The sequence below is a fragment of the Aspergillus chevalieri genome, chromosome 6 (genome assembly GCF_016861735.1).
Source record: "Aspergillus chevalieri M1 DNA, chromosome 6, nearly complete sequence".
Taxonomy (NCBI): Eukaryota; Fungi; Ascomycota; class Eurotiomycetes; order Eurotiales; family Aspergillaceae; genus Aspergillus; species Aspergillus chevalieri.
In genome coordinates this window covers 2,730,880-2,755,978 of record NC_057367.1, presented here as the reverse complement: position 1 = coordinate 2,755,978, position 25,099 = coordinate 2,730,880, and the positions used below count along the sequence as shown (strand labels likewise).

The 25,099-nt window shown below is 49.0% G+C and overlaps 6 protein-coding genes across 6 annotated transcripts; 3 read left to right on the top strand and 3 right to left on the bottom strand.

Annotated features, from left to right (window-relative positions):
• Positions 1 to 1,042: 1,042 nt before the first annotated feature.
• Positions 1,043 to 1,818, bottom strand: ACHE_60962S (putative glutamine-serine rich protein MS8; the record flags this gene model as incomplete). Its single annotated transcript, XM_043282195.1, has 3 exons — positions 1,043 to 1,172; positions 1,231 to 1,643; positions 1,696 to 1,818. The coding sequence occupies 3 exons, from the start codon at positions 1,816 to 1,818 to the stop codon at positions 1,043 to 1,045; spliced, it is 666 nt and encodes a 221-aa protein (XP_043139598.1).
• Positions 1,819 to 5,346: 3,528 nt separating this feature from the next.
• Positions 5,347 to 6,573, top strand: ACHE_60961A (sugar transporter family protein; the record flags this gene model as incomplete). The annotated part of the gene is made up of 2 exons (XM_043282194.1): positions 5,347 to 5,892; positions 5,941 to 6,573. The coding sequence occupies 2 exons, from the start codon at positions 5,347 to 5,349 to the stop codon at positions 6,571 to 6,573; spliced, it is 1,179 nt and encodes a 392-aa protein (XP_043139597.1).
• A 1,006-nt stretch (positions 6,574 to 7,579) lies between these two features.
• Positions 7,580 to 11,312, top strand: BST1 (GPI inositol-deacylase; the record flags this gene model as incomplete). The annotated part of the gene is made up of 6 exons (XM_043282193.1): positions 7,580 to 8,206; positions 8,257 to 9,106; positions 9,166 to 10,534; positions 10,587 to 10,752; positions 10,801 to 11,027; positions 11,075 to 11,312. The coding sequence occupies 6 exons, from the start codon at positions 7,580 to 7,582 to the stop codon at positions 11,310 to 11,312; spliced, it is 3,477 nt and encodes a 1,158-aa protein (XP_043139596.1).
• Positions 11,313 to 11,829: 517 nt separating this feature from the next.
• On the bottom strand, positions 11,830 to 14,002 carry ACHE_60959S (DEAD/DEAH box helicase; the record flags this gene model as incomplete). The annotated part of the gene is made up of 2 exons (XM_043282192.1): positions 11,830 to 13,659; positions 13,712 to 14,002. 2 exons carry the CDS (start codon positions 14,000 to 14,002, stop codon positions 11,830 to 11,832), a joined length of 2,121 nt encoding a protein of 706 aa, XP_043139595.1.
• A 277-nt stretch (positions 14,003 to 14,279) lies between these two features.
• ACHE_60958A (uncharacterized protein) lies at positions 14,280 to 16,661 on the top strand (the record flags this gene model as incomplete). Its single annotated transcript, XM_043282191.1, has 1 exon — positions 14,280 to 16,661. One exon carries the CDS (start codon positions 14,280 to 14,282, stop codon positions 16,659 to 16,661), a length of 2,382 nt encoding a protein of 793 aa, XP_043139594.1.
• Positions 16,662 to 19,832: 3,171 nt separating this feature from the next.
• ACHE_60957S (uncharacterized protein) lies at positions 19,833 to 21,938 on the bottom strand (the record flags this gene model as incomplete). Its single annotated transcript, XM_043282190.1, has 8 exons — positions 19,833 to 20,558; positions 20,618 to 21,158; positions 21,265 to 21,363; positions 21,424 to 21,497; positions 21,554 to 21,563; positions 21,621 to 21,692; positions 21,749 to 21,836; positions 21,899 to 21,938. 8 exons carry the CDS (start codon positions 21,936 to 21,938, stop codon positions 19,833 to 19,835), a joined length of 1,650 nt encoding a protein of 549 aa, XP_043139593.1.
• Positions 21,939 to 25,099: the final 3,161 nt, after the last annotated feature.

The window sequence follows — 25,099 nt, the reverse complement described above, 5'->3', positions numbered from 1 at the left end:
CAATACGCTATTTAGTGCAACAAGCCAGAAGCACGCTAGGCCCTTTTGAATGTCTCTCAGAGAGACGTGAATGCAGCATGTTTATCGCCCTGTATGCATTCCATTCTTTTGTGGAGAAATGGTTTAAATTGACTCGACCTAGAGAAGTAAAAAAAAAAAAAAAACCAGGAGAAAGATCGGGCTTATCATAACTGATGATCTTATTCAACGGAAAAGAACAAGCAGATTGCGCCAATGAAGTCAAATGCTAACGGGCTTCGGAAGTGAAAACAGTGCTAGGCAGATTTAACGAAAGTCAATTCATTGGTATATTGATTATGACAGCTCAAAATCCCGAACACAGGCTATTATGCCGTATAAACCAAAGTATCGCGATCAGTATGATACATAAAAGCAGCAGATCATATATTGCCGAGTTGAGGCAACGTTTGTCACCCGATGATGGTGCTCCTGTCCGTTGTACCTGACACCTGCTCAGGCAGTACGACAAAAGGAGCCCCTCAGCTTTCTGAAGAGTGTCCGCAAGAACCAGTATGTCTCGGCACGGGCAGATTGGCCACCTCCCCAGGAAAAGGATGGACTACACAAGGAGCATTCTGGAATTGCCAAATATATGACCAGAGCTCACGCATTAGTGAACGTGGGCGAGTTCAGGAGCTCTAGCAATTGTGTCAAGACAAAACTACAACGATTCAGAAAAGGAGCCCCAGAAGGGGCAGCGGAGTAATATTCGGGCTATCCTAGTCTGTGTTTTACCGGTTAACTCCTCTTCCTCTGTCAGATAATCACCATGGAGTATCAAGACTAAGGACACTTGTTTGCAAATTGAGACCACCAGAGGTCGAATCGGAACAGATACATATAGTAAGAAGTTGAGTGCTTAAGGTACTAGACGACCGTAGTGTGAAATTTCGTTGAGCAAGATTGATTTTGCAATTTGTATTTCTCCTAGGAGTGTAATAATAGCAAAGTCCTCAAACGCCGAAGGATATCATGAAACGTGGAACATTAACACAGCAGTGTATACCATCCAACCAAGCCACTAGTCACTGTCACTCGACGAAGAGGAGGAACTCGACGAGCTCGAACTGGAATGAGATCCGCGTCGACCATACTTCTTGTGGTACTTCTTGTCATGCTTCTTGTCGTGTTTCTTGTGATGCTTCTTGTGCCTATACGGAGAGCAACGTCAGCATCCATTCCTCGAAAGAAAAGAGATGCGCAACTTACAACTTGCTGGCCACATTCATTCCGGCAGCACCAGCCAACGCACCTCCAGTCGCTCCCAACAATCCTCCACCTATCTTCTTACCCAAGAAACCACCAGCTGCACCGCCCAGTAACGTCGATCCCAGGCCCCTCTCGCCTTCCTGTGCCTGTCCGGGAGGGCCTGTTGGCTGCTGTCCGGTCTGAGAGTACTTTTCGTTCGACGGAGCGCCGTAGTAGGAAGCGTTCGAGCCTTGCTGGGGCTGTTGGTGCTGAGGGTACGGGGAGTGGCCGCGATCGGCGGGATGGTGGGAATTCTGGGAGTAGTCGGGGGTTCCTGCGTAGTGTCCGCCGTGTGGATGCGGTTGTCCGTACGACTGATCGTAAGAGGGAGGAGCGGAGTATGCAGGGTAGTTCTGTTGCGGGGCGTAGGACTGCTAGCGAAGGAGTCAGTAATCGAAACAAGAATGGGTGCTTAGAAAGGCTTACTGCGGGTGGATAGTAGCCCTGTTGCGAGTACTGCTGCTGCGGTGGGTAGTAGCCCTGTTGGTATCCTCCGCCGTACTGAGGGTTGTTCCCCGCACCGTGCTGGTAGTGATAAGGGTCCGACATGATGGGTTCTTTGAAGGTAGTTATCGACCAGAGAAGAAATCGAATATGGATAGAATGTGATATTCTGTCCGGAGGGAAATGTGTTTTAAAGTAAGAAAAAAGAGGCTGTGCTCATTCTGCCACGGCGTAGTCACAGGGGCCGGAACTGTCACACGGCAAGAGCAGATTGCGATTGCCATACAAGTACTCCATACATACTTTCGCTCAGCCACGCTCAACTGCGCCGCTTCATTTTCGGTTTATCGATAAACGAGAACAATTTCAGATAACTAATTTCATTGGCTTTGTAGCTGTCTAGCTAAGAAAAGATCAAATGATTATGAGTCGCGCATTTGCGAGGTCGATCACATCCGCTGCAAGTATCCTGCATGTCGCGAAGCTTAGCGGTTCAAGGCGCACAGCTCAGGCTAACTCCTGACAGGCGATTTGAAATGTCTTTCTCTGTATTTAGATTTTCTTTTGCTCCATAAAATCCGAATATCCAATATTCCATCACGCAATATTCCCAAGAAGACCTTGTTTTGCCGAGACCGAGCAACGAGAGTAGCCTTCTGGCGTTGATCACTTTACGAATGTTTCATCGGTCCGGTGAATAACAATTTGACTGGGAAATGCTCACCAGAGTCGATCGTTGTGAAGGAAATCTTACTGAGCACAGTTGCGTAATGCGATGGATGCGAAAAGTACTGTGTTAAAGAAAAGATCATGCTTGTCCACCTGCCCGATACCATTCCTAGATTGACAAATGCGAGAAACCTCTGATGCTCCTCAGTGGTGCAATCCCGTTCTTCGCGAGAGCAAACGCAATCACGGGCTGGGACGCTCAAGTTCATTATTGGAGCTGGTTGAAGGGGGTAGGGGGACGAAGGAAACGAAACGATGGGAACAGGGGAAAGGTCAAGTGTGTTGTCGGAGGCGTTGTTCAGATACCGCAGATACAGATAGCGTGGTTTATGGCGGATGTCGACAAGAACCAATTATTGTCGTAGCGATTGGTCGATGCGCATGATGGCCGTGATGTCAAAGTGGTTCGTCATGTTGGTTGCCGACAAAGATCGGGTAGCTTTGAGACGAGTAAATGGTTGGCAATTGCGAATGGAGACCGTATTGTCGTGGAACCTATGATTTCGAGTTAGATGAGAATGAGTGTTTCCACTCTAGTTGGTGCGCTCTATGCGAGTGAACTGGAATCCAGTTTGCCACGCATGCTGCAAGCTGCATCATCACCAAAGATCCATTGCCTTGTGATTTGCGCTCTTCCAACCCTTTGATAGTCCTGTATCAGGAAGTCCAGAGCGTACAGACTCTGTGAAGATAGCATCCCAGAGACTTGTCTGGTTCATACCTAAACATATTCTCACACTCGGGTACATGTTAGCCCGCCCCCATGTAGGTGATTGGCCTCATATTACCACTGAATTGCTGCGCATAACCAGTACGACACTCAAGGTCATTTTGCATGAAGAAGCCGGGAATTTATTAGTGCTCCATAGTAACCTCCGGGATGGAAGCTATCAAGCCTTATCCCAACTCGACAACCTGTCGATAGTGGCAGCTCCTTGAGAAGGCACATTGCCATTTGGGTATAGATAATGCATTCCGTCGCATTGAATAAAAACCCACTATGTCTCTGACAGAAAAGGGTCGAAGACCATGTCCTCTTCAAGAAAGCACTCTGGCAAACAAAACAAATTTGACGAAGCCATACCCATGGCTACTGACATTTTCAACGCACCATGGCGCTTTGTTCATCGTCGGATGGCAGGAGTATTGCTAGCAGTGTTTATACTGCTCCTAATGCACATCGCAACACGTGAACTTTACCTTGCTCCTTGAGTTCATCTCTCCGGATGCAACCTCTGCAGCAGACGTCGGAGCGCCTCGCCACCAGATGCCCCTTTCAAAGAAGCCCTGCTTTCTGAAAATTTCGAACACAGCTACGTGAGTTGGATGTGATATCCCTGGATTAAAGTACCAAATAATCTCTACATGTTCTATTACGGACAGCAAATGGTGTACCCTCAAGCTTGAGTACCTGGCGATAGAACGTTCTAAATCATATGGCTGAATCATGAATTATGAACGTTAAATTTTGATATCAGATCATTGATACAAGGTCCAGTATATGCGACTCCTCAGATATACGAGAAGAAGGAGTTCTCTTCCCAATGAGATACCGCTAAAATCCTACACCAGGGTTTCTATGTAAGCTTATATTGTCGATCTACCGGCGTGGTTACATTGCTCCGATTCAACTCGAGCATAGAAAGTACTATTCTTGAAAAAAACATTTTCCCGACGAAAAATAGCGATCTTGATGATGAAAAGGGCAAAGAAATGAAATACTTTTGTTATGGCACAAGCCAAGCAAGTCAAGCCTCTCTGGGCGTATTGCTTGGCGATCTTGGACCTCGTGCAGCCCGGGATGACTCTGAGAACAGAAACACCGCATCTTCACATGTTATCTATGCCCCTACAGAAACTGTCATTCCCATGATAATACTAACTTCTCAGCCAGATCCAGTCTTCTATACGACAGCACTTCCCCCGCATTCCGCGTTCCGCGCCGAGACCCCGGGGGATTGACAATCAGTTTGCGGGGCAATAGCATAACAGCAAGGGAACTACCTAGATTGGCCTATTAGAAAGATAGAGTTCAGGCTCAATAATCTCCGCGGACAATATTCAACCTTTTGACTCGCTTACCCATCGTACCAGCCAGCCAACCAGTTGCAATCCCGGACTCTTTGACCACCAGATCCAGCCGCAACGGGATATCCTCCTTTCCGGTGCTACGGGAACGCGGAGGGCGAACTGTAATTGCTTGGAATAGGAAATATAGTGGCGTATGAAACCAGGGAAAGGAATTGCGCCGACCATAGACGGCCTGGATCGAGCCAATCTCACGCCGGAGGATATCGATGATACGACGATAGACAGCCATGCTGACCACCATTGATTGTTTGAATGCTTTGCTCCGGCGGGGTGAATCGCTTATTTTTTCCCTCAACAAGATAAAGGCATGCCAGTTCAGCTGTTTTTTCTTTTCAGCTGCTTTTTCTCCTGCTCTCCCTTGCATTCCATTTCTCTTCTATCCATCTTCTGTTCCTTCCTCTTCCTCTGACTATCATTCAGCAATCAGTGGACCATGGTAGAATACGATGGAAAAGAAGCGCCTACTGAGCCAGTCTCAGATCAGGGGCAATACAGACAAGATGGATACATGAAAACGATCCTACGGTATTCTATTACCAGATTGCCCACGTTAATCCCGCCAATGAATCCAGCGCCCAATCCCTTTAAGGCGCTGGCTCTTCTCAATAAACAACAATGGCTTTTTTTCGGAGTAGGTGGCAGTATTTGAACAGATACAACGCCGCAAGTATGGTAACAGATGTATAGGTTGCGTTCTTCGGTTGGACATGGGATTCGTTCGATTTCTTTACGGTCTCATTAACTACCACTGAACTAGCTGCAGAGTTCGACAAGTCCGTCACCGAAATAACCTGGGGCATAACCCTCGTCCTCATGCTGCGATCCGTGGGCGCCATTATCTTCGGAATCGCTTCAGACAGATGGGGCCGCAAATGGCCCTTCATCGTCAATAATATACTGTTTATCGTCCTTGAGCTAGGTACCGGCTTCTGCCAAACCTATAAGCAGTTCCTGGCCTGCCGAGCCCTCTTCGGAATCGCCATGGGTGGCATATACGGTAATGCTGCAGCTACCGCTCTTGAAGATTGTCCTTTGGAGGCTCGTGGGATTGTCTCTGGTATCCTTCAACAGGGATACGCGTTTGGATATTTGCTAGCGACAGCGTTTTCGCGTGCCTTGGTTAATACAACCTCGCATGGATGGAGACCGTTTTACTGGTTTGCGGCTGCTGTTCCGGTATTGATCATCTTATACCGTCTGTTTCTTCCCGAGACCGAGGCGTTCAGACGGCGACAAGAAACTCGAGCTGAGATGGGAGGAGTGACTTCGACTTTTTTCGAAGAGGGTAAGGTAGCTATCAAGCGGCATTGGCTTATCCTGGCTTACCTTGTATTGTTGCTGGCTGGGTTCAATTTTATGGTACACACCTCCCTATGAGTTTTCATACATCGACGCTAACGTTCCCAGTCTCATGGATCCCAAGACCTCTACCCGACTATGCTCGAGAAACAATACAACTTCTCACAAGACGCCGTCACTGTAACCCAAGTCGTCGCCAACCTTGGCGCCCTCTCTGGCGGCACGCTCTGCGGCTGGGCGAGTCAAATATTCGGTCGCCGCTTCACAATCATTGTGATAAGCATAATAGGCGGTGCCATCCTCTATCCCTACACTTTCGTCAAATCCGAGCGCATTATGGCAGCGGCCTTCTTTGAGCAGTTCTGCGTCCAAGGTGCTTGGGGCACTATACCGATCCACATGATGGAACTATCTCCCGACTCTATCCGTACGTTTGCGGTGGGTTGCGCGTATCAGCTGGGAAATCTTGCTTCGTCTGCTAGTTCGACGATCGAGTCTACTATTGGTGAACGATTTCCGCTGCCACCAGTTGAGGAGGCGTCGGATCGATACGAATATGGAAAGGTGATTTGCATTTTCATGGGATGTGTGTATGGATATGTGATCTTGATGACCCTGGCGGGTCCGGAGAAACTAGGGCGACAGTTTGATGTCGAGCATGATAAAGATATGATTGAGGTGAGGGATGCAAAGGCTGAGAGGGACCCTGAAAAGGCCGTTTCACAACAGCAATCAGATTAGCTCTGTGTTGTCCCTATATAGATGACCTGGAGTTGACCAGTTAACCCTGCCAAGAAGTTGTTAGAGAACGAAGTTATATCAAATCCAACTAATCCAAACCACATGGAAAAAGAACGATTATATCAGAGTCTGCTTAATAGTCTTGCCCACTGATACTCATGAGAGCATCTGTCACAGCATATGGAGTAATTTTTCCTCATTTATTTCGGTGCATGCACGGTAGTATGAGAGAAGCGACCCACCTGTAATGGTGTAGTACTCCGTAGTGTGGAGTGTACAAGCATAGTTCTGCAGTGGAAAAATCCAGACTGATATCTGCTCAGCAACAGAGCTCCTGCATTGCTGCTGCATAGCTGCACTTCCCTGTCGTATAGGAAACTGTTGAGTATACAAACATGCGTGGTTAGTACTACTTTTGCTTTTACTGTAGAGTCTCATCACTGCGTAAGCCGTGCCAAGACCGATTCCGTTTTCGGCAATGCTCGACTTCACTTCACCTCTCCATACAGAGAGAAGGGGAGATACACCATAAACAGATAGAGAACAGACAGCATTGCGACGTGCGCTTTGAGTCGAGCTTCTTGTCTGGCATTCGTTCCTTTTCTTTGTCTGTTACTTTATCTTACCGACTGTGTCGCCTCATCGACCCGTGTGTTCGGTTGGTTCCGTTTTATTACTCTTCAGAGCTGGAGATTCAGAAAAAAAAAAAAAAAAAAGAAGAAGAAGAAGAAGAAAAAGGCGGATACATCGTGATCCTGTTCCAGTCACTCACTTATCTAAAGCTCTAGCATAGTCGCTGTGCAGTTGTCAATTTCAACCGTCCGACTTCTATCGCAATCCCCCTTGCCGCCTCTCTACGGAGCCTCTTCCGCGATATTGTCCGGAACTCTCTCTCTTTCCTCCTCCGCCTTCCCCCTCAGTGATCCTCGTGCGCCCTCGCTGCCAGGTCTCAATCGGCCCGTATACCCTGCGTGCTGGATGAGTACTCGCATCGTCGCCTCTTCAAATGCACAGACACTCGTCTGGCTCCCCGTGCGAGGACGACGCTGAGGACTCGTTAATCTCGCGAACTCCTATCACACCTATCGAGGAATATGGTCATGGCCCCAATGCTTTTGAGACGCCTGAAAATTCGCGATCGCAGGTAGCAAGAAGAGGTACTAGCTTTGATCTCCGTCGGGATAACGGTTCTTCTACGCCCCGTTCCAGGAATTCGACTATGTGGAGGACTCTGTCGTCCTCATCTTCAACGTTTAACACGCAACCGTCTCACGAGACCTCCGCTCCCAGACCACCCATTATGATGCCATTGGCGTCTTCCTCATCCTCCTCTCAACGACAGCCATCGCCAGAGGGCTCTCCACGATTCCGACATGCCCGTCTGCGCAGTCCGTGGTCGTGCTCGATCTTGACCGCCATAATGACCTTTCTCGCATCGATATTCCTAGTCTCCATACTTCGTTCGTTCTCGGCGCGTCAGGTGGGCGGTGATGGCTGTGGCATTCCTGTTATGAGTCCGACATTTATTCGCATGGTGGGATTCGACACGGAACATACGCGCTTCGCAAGCAAATACAATCTATACCTTTATCGGGAGGAGGGTGTCGACGCATATAATCAAGAAGACGTTGGCGTGAGTTTGATGACTACTTGTGCTGCAGAATGTTCTTGCTGACTCTATAGTTGAATGGTGCGCCGGTTTTGTTTCTACCTGGAAATGCTGGTAGTTATCGTCAAGTCCGTTCCCTCGCCGCGGAAGCTTCGCGACACTATCACGATGTCGTCCGTCATGATCAAGATCGCCTTAAGACGGGTACCCGGAGTCTCGATTTTTTCATGATCGATTTCAACGAGGATATGGCTGCGTTTCATGGACAAACATTACTGGACCAGGCAGAATATGTGAACGAGGCCGTTGCATACATTCTCTCCCTCTACCACGATCCCCGACGCTCCCGCAGAGACCCCGAGCTTCCCGACCCAAGTTCCGTGATCCTTATCGGCCACTCCATGGGTGGAATCGTCGCGCGCACAACGCTTACGATGGCAAACTACCAAGCCAATTCGGTCAATACTATAGTCACCATGTCCGCGCCCCACGCCAAGCCGCCTGTATCGTTCGAGTCGGACGTCGTTCAAACCTACAAGCAAATCAATGATTACTGGCGCGAAGCATACTCCCAAACCTGGGCTAATAACAATCCACTGTGGCATGTGACCCTCATCTCGATCGCCGGAGGTTCTCGCGATACCGTCGTCCCTTCGGATTACGCCAGTATCTCGTCCCTCGTTCCTGAAACGCACGGTTTTACAGTGTTTACTTCGACAATCCCGGATGTCTGGATTGGAATGGACCACTTATCCATTACATGGTGTGACCAGTTCCGCAAGGCTATAATCAAGTCCCTGTTTGACGTGGTGGATGTGCGTCGCGCAAGCCAGACAAGGCCACGCGCGGAGCGTATGCGCATCTTTAAGAAGTGGTATTTGACCGGGTTGGAGTCCGTGGCTGAGAGGACTCTTCCGCAGAAAGGTTGGTTGAAAGGACGAGAAGAAGACAGAGCTATTGGCTAATCCGTACTGCGCCTACAGAACCGAACACTCTCTTGACGCTCGAAGATAACTCGAATACGATTCTGCCCCAAGGCGAACGACTGATTCTGCGCGGATTCGGCCAACGCAAGGGCCCGGACGTCCGTCTACTACCCATTCCGCCTCAAGGTGTCGCCGGGAAGAAATTTACTCTTCTGACCGACAATCACTTTGATAAAACCGGCGATAATGGGAACCTCGAAGTTTTGTTCTGTAGCGTTTTCCCGTTACAGAATGGAAAGCTCACATCCGTATTTTCCATGAATATGGACTTCTCTGGGGGTAATGTCGGCGCAACTCGTCTGGCCTGTAAAAATGCCGCCGAGGATGGAATCCACCTTCCTGCTTCAACTCACTCATCCAAGAACCCCTACGACCGCGTGCAACCGTTCTCGTATCTCCAATATGATTTGGAAGATTTGGCGGAGCATCAGTTCGTTGCCATTGTTGACAAGGCTAGTGCACCTACCAAGGGCTTCCTAGTAGCAGAGTTCTCTGATAGTTCGGATGCTTTCATCCGGGCTCGTGTGGGCTTGGGTGGCTTAATCAGTGCCGGGCTGAAGATGAGGCTTCCAGCCAATCGCCCGATGCTCACTGAGGTGAAGGTTCCGGCGATGTACTCGAGTTTGCTGAATTACAAACTCAAGGTAGTCCGACACGACCACGGGAAGAAACAGGAGGAACTGTTTTCTCCGTTATTGCGCCAGTCCGTCCCGGATCCCCACGAGTCCAAGTTCTTCGTTAACGTGGACGAGGTCAATGTCAATCTTCACGGTCTGGCACCTTTTATGCCCCCGCCGCTTCGCGAGCAGTCCCTGATGGGTGGCGTGTCATTTCAACTCTGGACGGACCCGAGCTACGGTTCTACGGTGGATGTTTCGCTCAAGGTGGATATCACCAGTAGTCTGGGCGAGCTCGTGATGCGGTATCGTACCGTATTCGCGGCATTCCCGCTTCTGGTCGTGGCTCTGGTTCTCCGCAAGCAATTCCAAGTGTATGATGAAACAGGCTACTTCATCACCTTTGCGGAGGGTCTCGACAGTGCCGTTCGGTCATCCTTGCCAATCTTGCTGCTTGCCATGTCGCTTTTGGCATCTTCTTTGGCTACCTCGACTACGCTCCCACCGAGCGATGACCCATTCCACTGGCGCACGAATTCCACTGAAAGCCCGATTGATTTCACCAAAAATGACTTGCTTCTGGGTTCACAGGATGCGTTCTTCTGGTTTCTGGTCCCAGTGTTTGGTTTAATCAGTGTTGGGGTGTGCGTCATTGTCAACTACGCGGCCCTCTTGCTTCTGTCGATCATCTCCTTCATGTATGGTCTTGTGAATAGCAAGTTTGGCTATATCAGACGCGATGACAAGGGGTAAGTGTCATCCACCAACAGGAATAAAAACCGGTTGCTAACTATACTCTAGGAATGTGTCAGTTTTCGCTGCATCGACCCCCAGAAGGCGCTTAATCAACACTGCCATCCTTCTGGTTCTCGTCTCGACAGTCATCCCGTACCAGTTTGCTTATATGGTCGCTTGTGTTGTTCAGCTTGCCACCTGCATACGGGCACAATGGCATGCCAGGAAAACTGTACGTTTATCTTCAATCCCTGGATGATCCTTTAGCTAACGTGTATAGCGATTCACTGCACACTTCAACTTCTCCAACTACTCTCACTCAATTCTCATTCTCATGCTGTGGATTCTGCCAATCAACGCATTGGTCCTCCTGGTCTGGGCTCACAATCTTGTCGTCCACTGGTTGATGCCGTTCTCATCGCACCACAATGTCCTATCAATCATGCCGTTTATCCTTCTAGTCGAGACACTGACCAGTGGGGCCATGATCCCTCGTGTGACTTCTCGGTGTGTATACCTTCCCATAAGTGCGTCGCTCTATCTAACAGTGTCAGGTTCAAACACATCACTTCCATCATCCTTTTCTCTATCGCCATCTATTCAGCCGTTTATGGTGTTTCTTACGCCTATCTCCTTCATCATCTCGCGAACATCTTTTCTGCATGGCTGATTGGTATCTACATTTTCAGCAGTGGCTTCTCCGTTCGACGACTATGGCGTATCCTAGAGGGAGAAGAACTTTCTTCTGGTATTTCCGAGGTAGGAGGCAGTCACATTAAGAAAAAGCCATAACAATTGACTTCTCCTTTTCGTGCCATATCTTCGTTTCTTCCCGTCTGAATTTACTTTATCTTATTTAACTGTACGCTTCTCGTGTCTATTTTCATCCACCGGTGCGTGTCGCCATTGCTTATACGGAGTTTGTTTCTGGAGCGGTGTTGATATCCTTACCTGTCTGTCATCGGTCTGTACAGAATACGGATCACTTTGTTTCTCCCGCGAGTGGGCGTTTAGCATTGCAACAGCTCGCTATGCTTCTGTTTGTGGGTTTCGCTTTCCTTTCTTGTTCTCTCCGGGGTCTTTTTTTTCTGTTCTCTGGTAGTATATCTGTATATAAGGTTGTTTTTCGTCGTCATTGCGTTTCTGCGTGCGGTCCGTTGGATTTGGACATAGATTTCATGCCATGTACGGATCTGATAGAGTGATACATAATATGCGCTTTCCCCTGCTTTCTAGAATGCTCGTTCAATGCTTCATTGGTATCGTACTGTCTCGTCATATAATACAGTAAAGAGTAAAGAGCTCACTCTCAGGTCATAACTGGCCCAACCCTAACGTCGCCAACCCCCATCCCCGTCCTCCTTATCTCTCTAACCTCCCCCACCTTCTCCTCCTTCTTCAACCTCTGCTTCATCATCGCGTTGAACCTCTTCTTGCCCCCGAATTTCAACTTGGTGATCATATCCGCTGCCTGGCCTCTATTCATATGCTCAGGCTTCAAGCGTCCCCCGCTCTTCAGATTCGCACGGTTAAGCATGCCAAGTTGTGATGGTGTAGCGGGGGCATTGCGCCACGGCTGGCGTACGGAAATATAGTGTTTTGCGAATGTCGCTCCCGCGAAGGTATCTGCGGAGTCGACGGCGTATTCGAGGTTGGGTGCTTGGGCGATGAGTCTGGGTCGCGAGTAGCGGTGTTCGCCCGCGGCGCCTTGATATTTGATTACGTGGTGGACGGTGTATATCTCGTCTGAGTCAGCGGCTGTGACGATGGTGTTTGTGTGTCGTGATTTGGGTCTGCCTTTGGCATTGGGATCGGGGATGCCCTTTTCGATGGTTACCCAGCCGTTCAGGCCAGAGAGGACGTAGCGGTCATCGCCGGCGCGGACCCAGGCGTACTGGGAGAGGGAGCGGATGTGTTTATCACTGCGCATGTCGCTGAGGAGGTCTGTGATGCTGTCGTAGCGGGTGAATTTGACGTTGATGTCTCCATTTAGGGAAGGTTCTTTTTCGCTTCCTAGGGGTGATTGGGTGTCGTTTGCGCGTCGTTCTTCTTCTCGCGCTTCGTGGTCGATGCGTGCGAGTTGCTCATCTTTGGTTTCGCGGAGTTGTTTTACGGTGGATTTTTCGAGGACCTCGTCTGGGTGTAGGCCGAATAGGGTTGGGGTTGAGAGAACGCCTGTTTCGAGGGTGGCGACCATGTCGATGATGTGACAGTTTTCTTTGCCAGGAAAGAGACGCAGGCCGCGGCCTATCATCTGGATTAAGAGGTTTCTGGATCGGGTTGGTCTCGCTAATAAGACGCAGTCGATGTTAGGGATATCTGTGCCTTCTGTAAAGAGGCCGCAGTTCACTAGGACGGGATATTCTTGATTCCTGAATGCTCGGAGTTGTTCTGCTCGGACTTCTTTGGAGGTTCCGGAGGTGATATATCGCGCGTCGATGCCATACTGGCGAAACGTTTCGGTTAACAACTTTGTATGGTCTATGTCCACGCAGAAAACAAGTGTCGACTTTCGGTCATGCGCGTTAGCCAACCACGCGCGAACAGTGATGTTATTCGTGCTGTCCGTATTGACCGCTTGGGAGAGCGACCCAAGCTGGAAGTCTCCGAATTTATCCCTTTTAACCTTTGTCAAATTCGCCTCAGACCGTACAGTCGTGAAAACCGCATTAGCAAGCCACCGCTCATCGATCATATCCATATAATCCTTATGATAAACGATATGATCAATCGCAGCCCCCAACTTCAACCCGTCTGGCCTTGAAAACGTCGCAGATACACCGATCAACACAGGGGAGTCTTCTGTTGGTTCATTCAGCCCGAAATATCCCAGCACCTCGCGGTATGATTTCGCAACGATATGATGTGCCTCGTCGACGAGGATGAGCTTGAACCGGCCCGGGAAGAACTTTTCGATCCGGTCTCTGGATGTTAGACTCCGAATCGACGCTACGCAAATATCTGCGTAGCCTTTGTAATGGCTATTTCCCATTTCGACTTCAACCGTTTTGTCTGGGTATGCGAGGCGGCAGTGGTGGGCTGCTTGTTCGACGAGTTCGCGACGGTGGACGATGATGAGGGTTTTGTCGCCATATTCGTTGCGCGGAGGGATTCGGCCGATTAGTTGTGTGAAGATGACCTAGTGGGAGCTATAGTCAATAAATGCTTGCTTGGAAGGAAGTATGAGCTACCGTCTTCCCAGCACCCGTCGCAAGAGATATCCCCAACCGCTTATGCCCCTCATCCACATATCTCAAAACCGACTGTATACATTCTTCCTGATAGTCACGGAGAACTATACTTAGCCGCTCCGGCTCCGTAGGTCTATGCAAAGGAATGGCAAGCGTGGAATTCGAACGCCAGAGCTTTCGTTGCGGCGATAGTCGTGGGCATCGTAACGGCGTCGATACGGGCATCCGCGTCCTCACGGTGAAAATGTGCGAAATGGGGAAAGCCCCCAATCTATGTCGGATAATATCCATCCAGGTGTCATTCCTGGTTATGTCGTGATTCCTCACAGGCAGGTAGCGCTTTTCGGAGTGTCTATGATCCTCCAAAAACAAACAATGCAAACAGGCAGCCTTATCAGAAATATTCTTGCGATAAGTCAAGCCGGTCACTTTTTCTACAAACAATTAATGAACGAACTAATTGCATTTATGTGATGCACACACTAGCTTTCCATTATTCCGGAGACAGTTGTGATGTCCTCAGCTACCTTCCAAGTCCCGCGCTGCCCGCATCACGCCCCGCCAAACGATGAGCAGCTCCAGCAGTTACCACCCCGAGGAAAGCGAAGACGCCTCTGATTCCGAGTTCGAAACGAGGCAATCAACCGCTACGAGATCCTCAGCTGCGCCATGTTTGCAATCGCATGGCACGGAATACGCCGCGCGCGAACTTCGTCGAAATGTCTCCAGATCCGAACGCCGGAAAGCTCGCAATAGGACGCGGGAGACGGCGTACTGGGACTTGCGCCAACAGCTTCCGGATGGATCTGTGGGGGCTTATACGGAGATTCTCGAAGAGACGAACAGCGATCTTCCCCCGGTTAAAGCAGAATTCAGTGGCACTGAGAATTACAACGTCACGCAAAACGGGATCGTGATATGGACACCCCAGGAAAAAGATATCTTCTTTAATCTACTGGATCAGAAAGGCAAGAATGGAATCAAGGAGATTGCACAAGCCATCGGCACCAAATCAGAACTGGAGGTACAAGAGCATCTCAGGCTTTTACACAGGGGCCTGGAACGGCAGCACCTGAGGGATCGTCATGCGCGGACGGTTATTTTGGGCGATATTCCGGCAGCTACAGAGATTAGGGAGAAGTGCGAGAGGGAGCTTGACAAGTATTCGGAACTTTTGTGCCTTGAGGAGCAGTATCTGGGGGATGTTGCTGGGAAGAAGAGGCACTACGATGCGTGGATTATCGATCGAGGGAAGGCAGAGGAAATAGATGAGCAGATTGTTGGGGAAGTGGAGGAAGACGCTGGCGAAGAGGGAGAAGATGAAGCAGACTCAGCAGACCACGAGGGAAGCGAAGATGTCGAATATGAAGGAAGCGAGGAAGAAAGTGAAGAAGAAAGAGAACCCCTGACCATCCGCACAGACTCCCCAATCCACCTCTCCGCAAGTCTTTTCACCATGTCAAAATGGATCCGCCTTTCGGAACGCTTTTTCATGAACCCCAGCGGTTCCCGACTCCCAGACAACTGGACCAAGATCGCCTGTTCAGGCGAAACCCCCTCGATAACTGCAGACGCATTCACAGACTTTTACGCCATAGCCATAAGTCTTACACGGCGCCTAGTTCATTCATCACTGTTCTTCGCCATGTCACGAATACGCCAGATGAGGGATTCTGGCGGCCGTCGGAAGGCCAGATTAGTAAAGTCCCGGGATGTTAGGGCTGCACTTGATGTGCTCAACATGAAGCAGGATCGGTCTGACTACTGGATTGGGTTGGCGAGGAGATGTAATCTGGATGTTATGGATGCGAGGCATCAGAAGGGGTGGAAAAATGTCCGGATGAGCCATAACGAAGTGGAGGACTATCTTTCTGGGGACTTTCATAAGCCTTCTGACGAGAGACACAAATTAAAACCGAGTCGGGAGCATGCAGGTGACGGGATATATAATGACGACAACGAATCAGTCCTCTCTGACGTCCGTTCCTCCCCCGACCCGATACCAGAAGAACAACTATACTTAACTTTCGAAGACGAACACGCAGAAGCAGTTGACCAAAAAGCAAGCAACATAGAAGAACAACGCCTCTGGAAGCTCCTAGGCCATCCAGCATCAGTCGATCTCGATCCGGAAATAAAACCCGAAGATGAAGACCTAGAAGCAATACGAAAACCGACTGGAGAGCGCAAGACAAAGGAAGATCTTGCCGACTGGCGCGATAGGGCACTCTACCGCAGTGAATGGGAGGAATACGGAAACGATGTCTTTGATGTATATGAGGAGTTATCGGAAAATCGACGGAAAAGACGACGTATTGCCAAAGGAGAACCTGCTAGACTTACATCTCCTGTTAGAACCATTTCTGATGAGGATGCGGATGTTGCGATGGATGAAATGGATACCCGTGAAGATGATGAAACCGGGGAAGCCAACTCTCGCGTTATCAAATACGAGGGTGAGGACGACAGTGAGGAAGAAGACCGCGACGAAGCTACAAACGAGCATGAGGAATCCATTCCCTCCGTTGGTGACAAAGAAGAAGTTGACCAGAAACCCATCATCCGCAAAGCCGAAGAAGAGCCGCAAGATCAAGACGCATCTCGACACTCGAACGAGGAGTCTGAATACGAATCAGAAAATGATTTTAAACCGCCCCAGCAGGCCGTCAAATATGAACCGTCAGGAGATGAAGATGAAGGCTCAGGATCAATGTCCGAATCTTCCGGCTCAGAGTCCGAACCAGACGACGATCACCAACCTCAGCAAAGCACCACCAAAGGTGAGCCATCGGAGTACTCAGATTCAGGCTCTGAATATATGTCAGAATCAAATGAAAGCACCGAAATCGAGCAGAAACCCAATATCGGATCTCAAGAGCACCAACAAAGAATCAAGCACGAAGTCTCGGAATACTCCGGTTCATGCTCAGAATCCGAAATCCGACGGTGAAAGCACCGAAACAGGACACAAACCGAATATTACTGCCGCTCGTGATGATAACGAGTCCAGGCCTGCAAATGAATCCGAGGATGACACCAGACCCAAAGAAGAAGGCGATGAAAATTAAAGACGAGGAAAGAAGCATGTCGTCTAACCAACATGGCCATTTATCATCTGAGGAGGATGATAATGATACGCCTTATTATGACCAGCAGACAAGTCAGGATCATGGTTTGGGTAGAAGGGAATAGATTTTGTTTGGAGTTTTGGATTATTGCATATATCACAGTTGGATTATATTTGCGTTTGGTTCAATTCATCATCCTAAACGATACTCTATTTAACGATGTAACGGTTAGCAGGCGGCCGAAAAGGGCTATTTCGGGGCCGTCTTAGGAGTCCTGCTAACCAACTCGCGTCTTGGCATCAGGCGAGCATATTCCCACGGCCACGGGCTTTCCCTCCATGCTAGGCAACGAGTTTCATGTCCCTTGACGCTAGTTTCAAATGGACATTTTGTTACTCTTTGTTTGACATAACCTACCTAGACGCTCTCGCTGCGGTCACTGCAGAGGGGAGCCAAAAATTGCCTCCCCCCTCAACCATCATGTTTTTTCCAGTTATAAGTCCCATTGTGCTGACTCTGTCCTTCGCTGCTTCTATATCCTCCTATGAGCATTCCTTGCAGCACTTCCTGTCCGTTTGAAGTCTGCTCTCATCTACAAAACTGCTGTTATCCTCGCCTTCTTTATTTCCTATTCCAGGCTTTCCTTTGTTTGTGTTATAGGTCACATTCTAGAAGCTTTCGTGACATACTCTTGTCACGGGCTCGGAATAGAAGATAATAATGAATCGATGTTCCTATCTAAACTATTGTAGCCATCGACGAGAATATCGAATCTGGAGAAAGAAAAGAGAAGAGGAAATCTATCTACAGGAAAAGGGGATTTTATCTACATGTTGTGTGGCCGCGCTAGATACTTTCTTGGTTTGCTCGGATGGCGGCGTTTGTCGATCTATAACCTATCTCGAGCCCCGTTACCTGGCGTTCTTCGATTGTATGTCAATCCAACACGATCCTCTTGTGATAAAATGCATAAAATACACGTCATAGATTGCTCAAAGAAGCAAGGTATCTTGTCAGAAACAGGTCCCAGGTAGTCAGCTCATAGACGGGTGTATAATAATGTTTGCGCTGCCATACGACTCTGATCTCCGATTGCGGCCCGGAGGCCCCATTGGTTTGCAGATCCACCACTCGACCTACTACTCGTTATGCTACCTAAACTAAACACTAAGTACAAACGGTTCTTCCAGCGCCACGAATGGAAAGACAGTTATAGGTCCTAATGAAGCTTGGAAACATGATAATAGGTGCAGGCTCTTTATCTTTCTGTCGAGCAAAATAGAGATCAGGCGGTATAGATACTGTACTTAGCGGGATCTCATGAATATGAAGTTACGCTGTCTTCTCCAGTCTGTAAATATTTCAGATACCCCCTAACCGATATTTGTTCAAGGTCGGGTTGACACTGCATCTGAATTAATTCTATACCTCAGGCCACTGAGCACCAGGTCCCTACTATACCTGCATCTTTCAATTTAATATCCAATCAAACGGTGGGGTCACTGCCGTGGTATCTGTCTTTTATCTGGCCTCGTTGCTTGAATAACAGGTGTTTATTGCAGCACGACTTGTCAGAAGACCCGAGGGATCACTTGGTCCAACATGGGGTTGGCAATGCCGCTGGAAGCCCTCTTCAGCAATCTCCTCTCTCGAAGGGCTCTTTGCTTGTACCCGAGCAGGATTAGCAACTCGGGTGTTACCTTTGGCAGGCCTACTTGCCCAGGCCAATATAGTTTTTTAGAGCTGCATGTTGTATATAAATCCTCCAGTTCTCTTTTCTGAAGAAATTAAGCGGTCTTCCTCTGAATGGCAACAATATGTCCTGTCAACCCTTGAACGCCGATCAGAATCTTGACCTCATAGTACAGCTTACTTTTGGCAAGGTTTTTTACCGTCGAGTATAATGTCAAGGTGCTATTGGTGGGTAAGATAGGACGTGGCGGCCTTGGCGGTCTGAAGCAGACATGTAGGCCTCGCCGCCTCTCCCTCTCTCTCTGTGTCTTCTTTCCTCCTTAGATAGACCCAACACAGTGTCTCATCTTCGTCTTTACCTTTCCTTTCTCCCCTCTCTGTAGAGATCTCTCCTGCCCTGTCTCCATCAGATCTTACTTCCTCTATAGTCTACATCCTGATGATTATCCTCTCCATGAGCCATCCTAATCCACTGGAAGGAAAAGAAAAAGAAATGTAAACTGACATATTTGTCCAAGTACGACTATATTCAAGTGTCCGCCAACTACCTCGCGATCCTGGTAAGTAAAATCTGGTGCAACCCAATGGCAATAGCTGCAAGAATGGTGAGATGATGAACTGGTACATGCATCTATATATAGAGAGAGGTTATTTCACATTGGCTTTCTAAAACTCTTTTAACTGTGCTCGCTTGAATTCAAACCCTGCAGTTATCTGGTGCTTCAAGATTGTTGCTGTAGTCAACTGGCACGAGCCAGTCACAGATTTTCATGTCTTCATCTCTGTCCAACTTGGTCCTCGTCTGTGCAATATCTTCTCCAGTTATAGATACAGTATCAAGAACTGCGCGTCTTATTAGTCAATTCCTGCTAGCTGAATTCAAATGTGACTAACCCTGGCTAAGTAGTTATATCCTTCACTGGACGCTCTCTGTCAACATCACTTGGCTCAGCCTACTCCAAAAGCTCCTTTGCATACGCAGCAACTACGGCAGCAGCATATATCTGCCAATTTCTATTCTTTCTTTAGTCGGCATAACCACAAATTCCTCAGATAACAACGCACGGGAAGTTATTTATTAATCCTGCTGCCTCCATTTCAATGCACAACACTGAAACTATCACGAGACTTGGCGTCCTTTATTACTTCTCATTGCTCTATGGGCTATCAACTTGAGGTTCTCTACTGAGTCATTGATAAAATTTGATTTTAAAAACATCCACTCAATCAAATAGCAAAAAGCTTAAGCTCAAGCACTTCGCAGCAATTCTCGGCCTTGAATTTTTGACAGGCTAATACCTGATATGACTGCAAGGTCGAAATGAACATCAGACTCCAGCTAAGTTACTTGCTTGCCACCGCTAAAGTCTAGCCGACTTATGCGTCGTTGTAGCAATGATATGTTCCGCTCCTTTAATGGCAAAGCACATCGCGGTCAGGGTCGGGTTGGAAGCAGTCGCGCCAGGAATGACATTTAGACCCCCAACGTAAAGGTTTTTCATTCCCCAGACTCGGGAGAATTCGTCGCAGCACGAGTCGTCCTTCTTCTTTCCTGCGCGCGTAGTTCCGCATGTGTGGATAGCTGCACCAGGAGGCAGGAACCGTGGCTCGGAACCAGGGAGGTAACCCCCAAGCACAGCTGCCACATCTTGCATGTCTCTCATCATGTCATGCGAAATCTTCCTGTCCTCGTCTGAGAGCTTGAAATGGAAAGTAGGCTGCGGCATACCGTATGCATCCTTAATATCTTTGTCGAACGTAACGTAATTGCTCTCTCGAGGCTCCATGAGCCCGAAAAATCGAAGGTCGACAATAGTGCGCTTATCAATAGCTGGTGGAACTGCACCGTGAGCGAACACATCCCGGTGAATCTGGATGTGCCATGGATGGAGATCGTGCACAGGGATCGTGATCTGGGGGTCCGGGTCATCGAAAGGCAATGACAAAGAATCTTCACCAAACTTCTTCCGATGCTTTGCCATCTTTTCTTTCCATCCATACCTCGGATCGGTCTTCACTCGGTCAACCAACGTCTTTTTAAGAACGACTTGGCAGAAACACATCGAGTGTTCTGTCAAGTAATGGCCCTTCGAGGTGTTAGAGGCACAGTGTAAAGATTGCATGTCTAATGCTTGACAGTCCTTACCAGTGCAGGAAGACGAAAACACTCAGATTCATCAGTGGCCGTTCTTTCAGATCTGAAGCCAGACGCGTGGAGTAACTGCGGTGTGAGTACTGCCCCCCCACAAATCACATACTTCTTTGCTCGTATAATTTTCAGCTCATCTGTTGCAAGGTTCTTCACCTCCGCGTGGGCCACCTCTCCAGAAACTTCGTTGATCTGCAACTTCTCGCACACGTGCTGGGACCACAGCGTGAAAAGCGGATTTCCACCTGTCCCCTTTTCTGCAATGTCTCCAAGTATTGTAGAAGCAGATGACCAAATAATCAAGTCTTTGTTCTTGTCGTTTCTTCTCGCAGCAAGCGGTAGTGGAGCGGGATGACGATGTTGGAAGTGGTCTCCTAGGACATCGAGGATTAGCTGTTGCCGAATTGAGTCCTCGAGAACGTTTGTCTTAGTGCCAATGCGCTTTTTGGCTTCTTTGTAGAGCCTATCCCATTCGGCGGGCGAGAATATCTTCGATCGCTCGAGCTTTGGATGTTGCTCTGGGGTCGCACAAGTCCAGCTATGAAGAGGGTGTATGGGTCAGCTTGAGCATACACATGAGCCTGCTTCACGGTCAAGGCAATGAGCCCCGCACATATATATATTTGTAAGTTTGTTTGACTTACAGGATTGACATTCCACCTACATTGCGAGACACGGCATGCGCTGGGAAATTTGTCACTTCATCGTCCTTGGGGTTCTGCCCGTTGACAACTTGATTTGCCCTGGAGTATGTTAGCGAGAAGCACTTTCGATGGGGCCTAGCCAACCAGATGGGTACTTACGTTGACCAAGAGATTGGGGACCGATTCTGTGCCAAGTTGCTATCAGTTGGGACTGAGGTCAAGTGCAAGCTCCCCTGAACATCGTCGAAGTCAACAACTGTCTACTAAGCATGGCTTTCCGTTTGCCTACTTTAATGACGCTGCATAGCTCATGTTACTGGCGTTCTCTTCGATCATGGGATCTTGTCAGCACTCACTGATCAAATGAGTCGAGGTCCTTCTGATACACAATTGCATTTTTCTTATGGTCTCCAGGAATTGCGCTTTCCCTTGCTTCGGAGTAAGCAGATGGCTCATTAAGGGTTCTTCACTTAGGCTTCTTTACTGGGCACCCGCTTCCACCATAAGTACACGCAGATTTTTCTCAACGAGTTTCCTAGCGTATGTGGCTCCAATAGGGCCAGATCCTACAACTGAACTCCCATTAATATCAGCTGTCTTGACTTGGAACCAGTTTCATTTCCGGGATACCTACCGAGAACATCAGCATCGTAGTTGGGAGTCTTGTTCAACATGTTCAATGTATTATAGCAGCGATAATTAATGATAGCGTGTTGGGAGCGTTGATAGGAATTGGCATGGACAAGGAAGGGTGAGGATGAACAGGTCTTGAAGCAGACTTTCCTGACGATAATGCGGAATTGCTTCGGATCAGGAGTTTCTTGGTAAGTCCCAAAGATGTCTCGCAAAAGTGTGTGATGGCTGAAGTTCAGATATCATGTCTCCCCGCCGTGCCGATCCAAATTTCATGACAGTTTGAATGATGGCTGTACGACAAATTCAAATCTTGCGTCTTGCAGATGGATGCTCCACCCTTGGCCAACCGATCAGTCCACGGATTCTTGACCATAACAATGGCGCTATGAGAGAATCGTACTCCCACGATGCCAGCCATTTCAAATTGGCTGAACTGCCCCTGTCGCATAATGACCAACAACCCTGTGCATACTCATATATATCTTCAGTCAACCCAGTCGGGCCTTATTGATATCATGCTGGGTTCACAACCAATCGCAGCGTGGTGAAGGTGTTCGGCCCACTATAGATTCCGAAAAGGAAGTCTTGGTGTGATGGCTCATATGTGACAACTCACATATGCATGCCGGCTCGATACTGCAGCAACAATTGATACATCCAAACGCCGCTAATTAAATAAGCAGCCATGTCATCAACAACCCTTATAAAACCACTTCATTATCTAGATAGATTTCCTGTTCTCTTTTCTTCTCCAAATCCGATATTCTCGTCGGTGGCTACACCAGTTTAGATAGGAATATCATTTCATTAGTATATACTAGCCCGAGCCCGTGACACTTGGCAGGGCACAGCCCACCGAGCGGGAATTGCTAGGGACACGGAATTGATAGTTACGGACACATCAACTTATGTAATCATACCACGTGATTCACACCGCTAACCTGCTTTTTACATCCAGTCTTATCCGACCCCCCGAGTTCTCACATACATAAACACCCACGCTGAAAGCGGAACTAGTCCCTTTCGGGACAGCCTCCAGGGATGTGCTGGTTGTCCGAATCATCACCCCCCCGGAGGGCCGCACTCCTGGTCAATGTCTACAACGCCCCCGGGGGCGCAGTTTATGAGGGCCAAGGCCTGGACTTTCTCATGTCAGACAATCCCATCGCCTCCCTGCCTAATATCTGGAGACTTTAATCTCCAGCATCCTATATGGCAGTCCTCTGCTCGACCTTCTCCCAGAGCAGAACCCTTTCTATCTTGGACAGAATCCCAAGATCTCACCCTTACACTCCCCCCAGACTCGCCGACCCGAGGACAAAACATGATTGACCTATCTTGGGCCAATAGCGCTCTGCTCAACCTTGGGATATCCTCGGAAGTCGCCGCAGATCTCCCACCTCTTGCAGACCACGAACCCATCCCCACAACCATCAGTTGGGGCACAGACAATCAGCCCCGGGCGTCCCCCCTTTTCGGTGGTCCACTTTTTCAACGAGGAAATTTTCCAAGAAGTGATCCAAAGGGAGAAAGGTCATGTGGATGAGATGATCTCTGTACTCTCCTCACCTCCCTCCCCTCCCCAACTAGATGAAGTCGAAGCCAGCATCACCCAGGCGACTTCTACTGCTCTGGAGGTCTCCACTAAACAGGCATATCCCCGCCCATGCGGGCACAAATGGTGGAACCAGGGCATCTCCCCCCTGAAGGAAGGAGACCGACTTCATACCTCCACAGATGACAAGACTAGCTTCTAGTCCGGGCACTCCTGAAAAAGGCCTCACCCTCAGAGGATGTGGCGCTCAACTTGGAGCCTATCAGCAATCCCAATCTGCCCTTCCCTGCGATCACTGAGAAAGAGATATGTACCGCAGTTACCAAGCCCAAGAACAGCACCCCGGGAAAGGACGGTGTGTCCACGCTCATTCTTAGAAAGGCCTGGTCCACCCTGGGACCAGCCATCTCAACACTATACCGTTGTGCCTAGGCCAGGGCTGGCATCCTACTCCCTTTCGAAACGCCTCACTCGTGGCCTTACCAAAGCCAGGAGAGAGAGACCGAAGCTCCCCTCCGAGCATACAGACTACTCTCTCTCCTGTCAGTTCTGGGAAAAGGCCCCGAGCGCCTCATCGCCTGCCGAATGCCTTGGATAGACATCAAATTTAAAGTCCTCCATCCCCAGCAATTTGGGGCCCTCCCACTGCGTTTAGCCACGGACCTTGCCGTAGCACTGGTTCATGATGTTGAAGAAGCCTGGGCGCGGGGCTTGAAGGCCTCCATTCTCACCCTAGATGTGCAAGGCGCTTTTGATGCTGTCCTATGAGGACGACTGATTGGACGACTCTGGGGACAGGGATGGCCTATCAAGGTGGTAAAATGGGTAGCTAGCTTTACCCAAGGTCGAACAGCCAGCCTCCGCTTAGGGAACTACATGAGCCAGACATTCCAGCTTCCTGCAGGTCTCCCACAAGGCTCGCCAATCTCCCCGATCCTCTTTATGTTATTCATTGAATCCATCTTTAAACAAGGCTCAATTAGAACCCGACGCGGCCGATTTGGATATGCTGATGATATATGCCAACTAGTGGCCTCCCCGTCTTTGGAAGAAAACTACATTGCGCTTCAGCACTGCACTGAGGATCTCAGACAATGGAGAGCTAGAGAAGGACTCACTTTTGACTTCAGCAAAACTGAACTACAACATTTCACACGTGGAGCTAAACATCCAAACCCAACATGCTTTATACGTCCCCCCCCCCCCCCCCAAAAGGCATACATAGAATTGATCCACCCCCTCTCAATGGTGCAACACGCTGGCTAGGCATCTGGTTCGATTGAAGGCTGAGCTTTAATAAACACTGCAGGACTCTGGCTGCAAAAACTGGTGTCAGATCATTAGCCAACACAGTTAGAGGGACTAGGGCACACCTACTGCGACAAGCCACAGTTGCCTGTGTCATCTCAGTCCTATGCTATGGAGCAGAGGCCTAGTAGCCAAACCGACACAGGCCCCGAAATCAGCACGTGGTCTCAAACCGAGTTGACTCCTCCCCCTCTCTCGCCTTGGACGGGTACTCAGTGAAGCCCTCCGGGGAACTCTTCCAGTATACTGCACTACCCCTATCTCAGCCCTCCATCGGGAAACTGCCATCCCCCTGATGGAGATTGTCCTGGATCAGAAATGCGCTGCTGCCAGGCT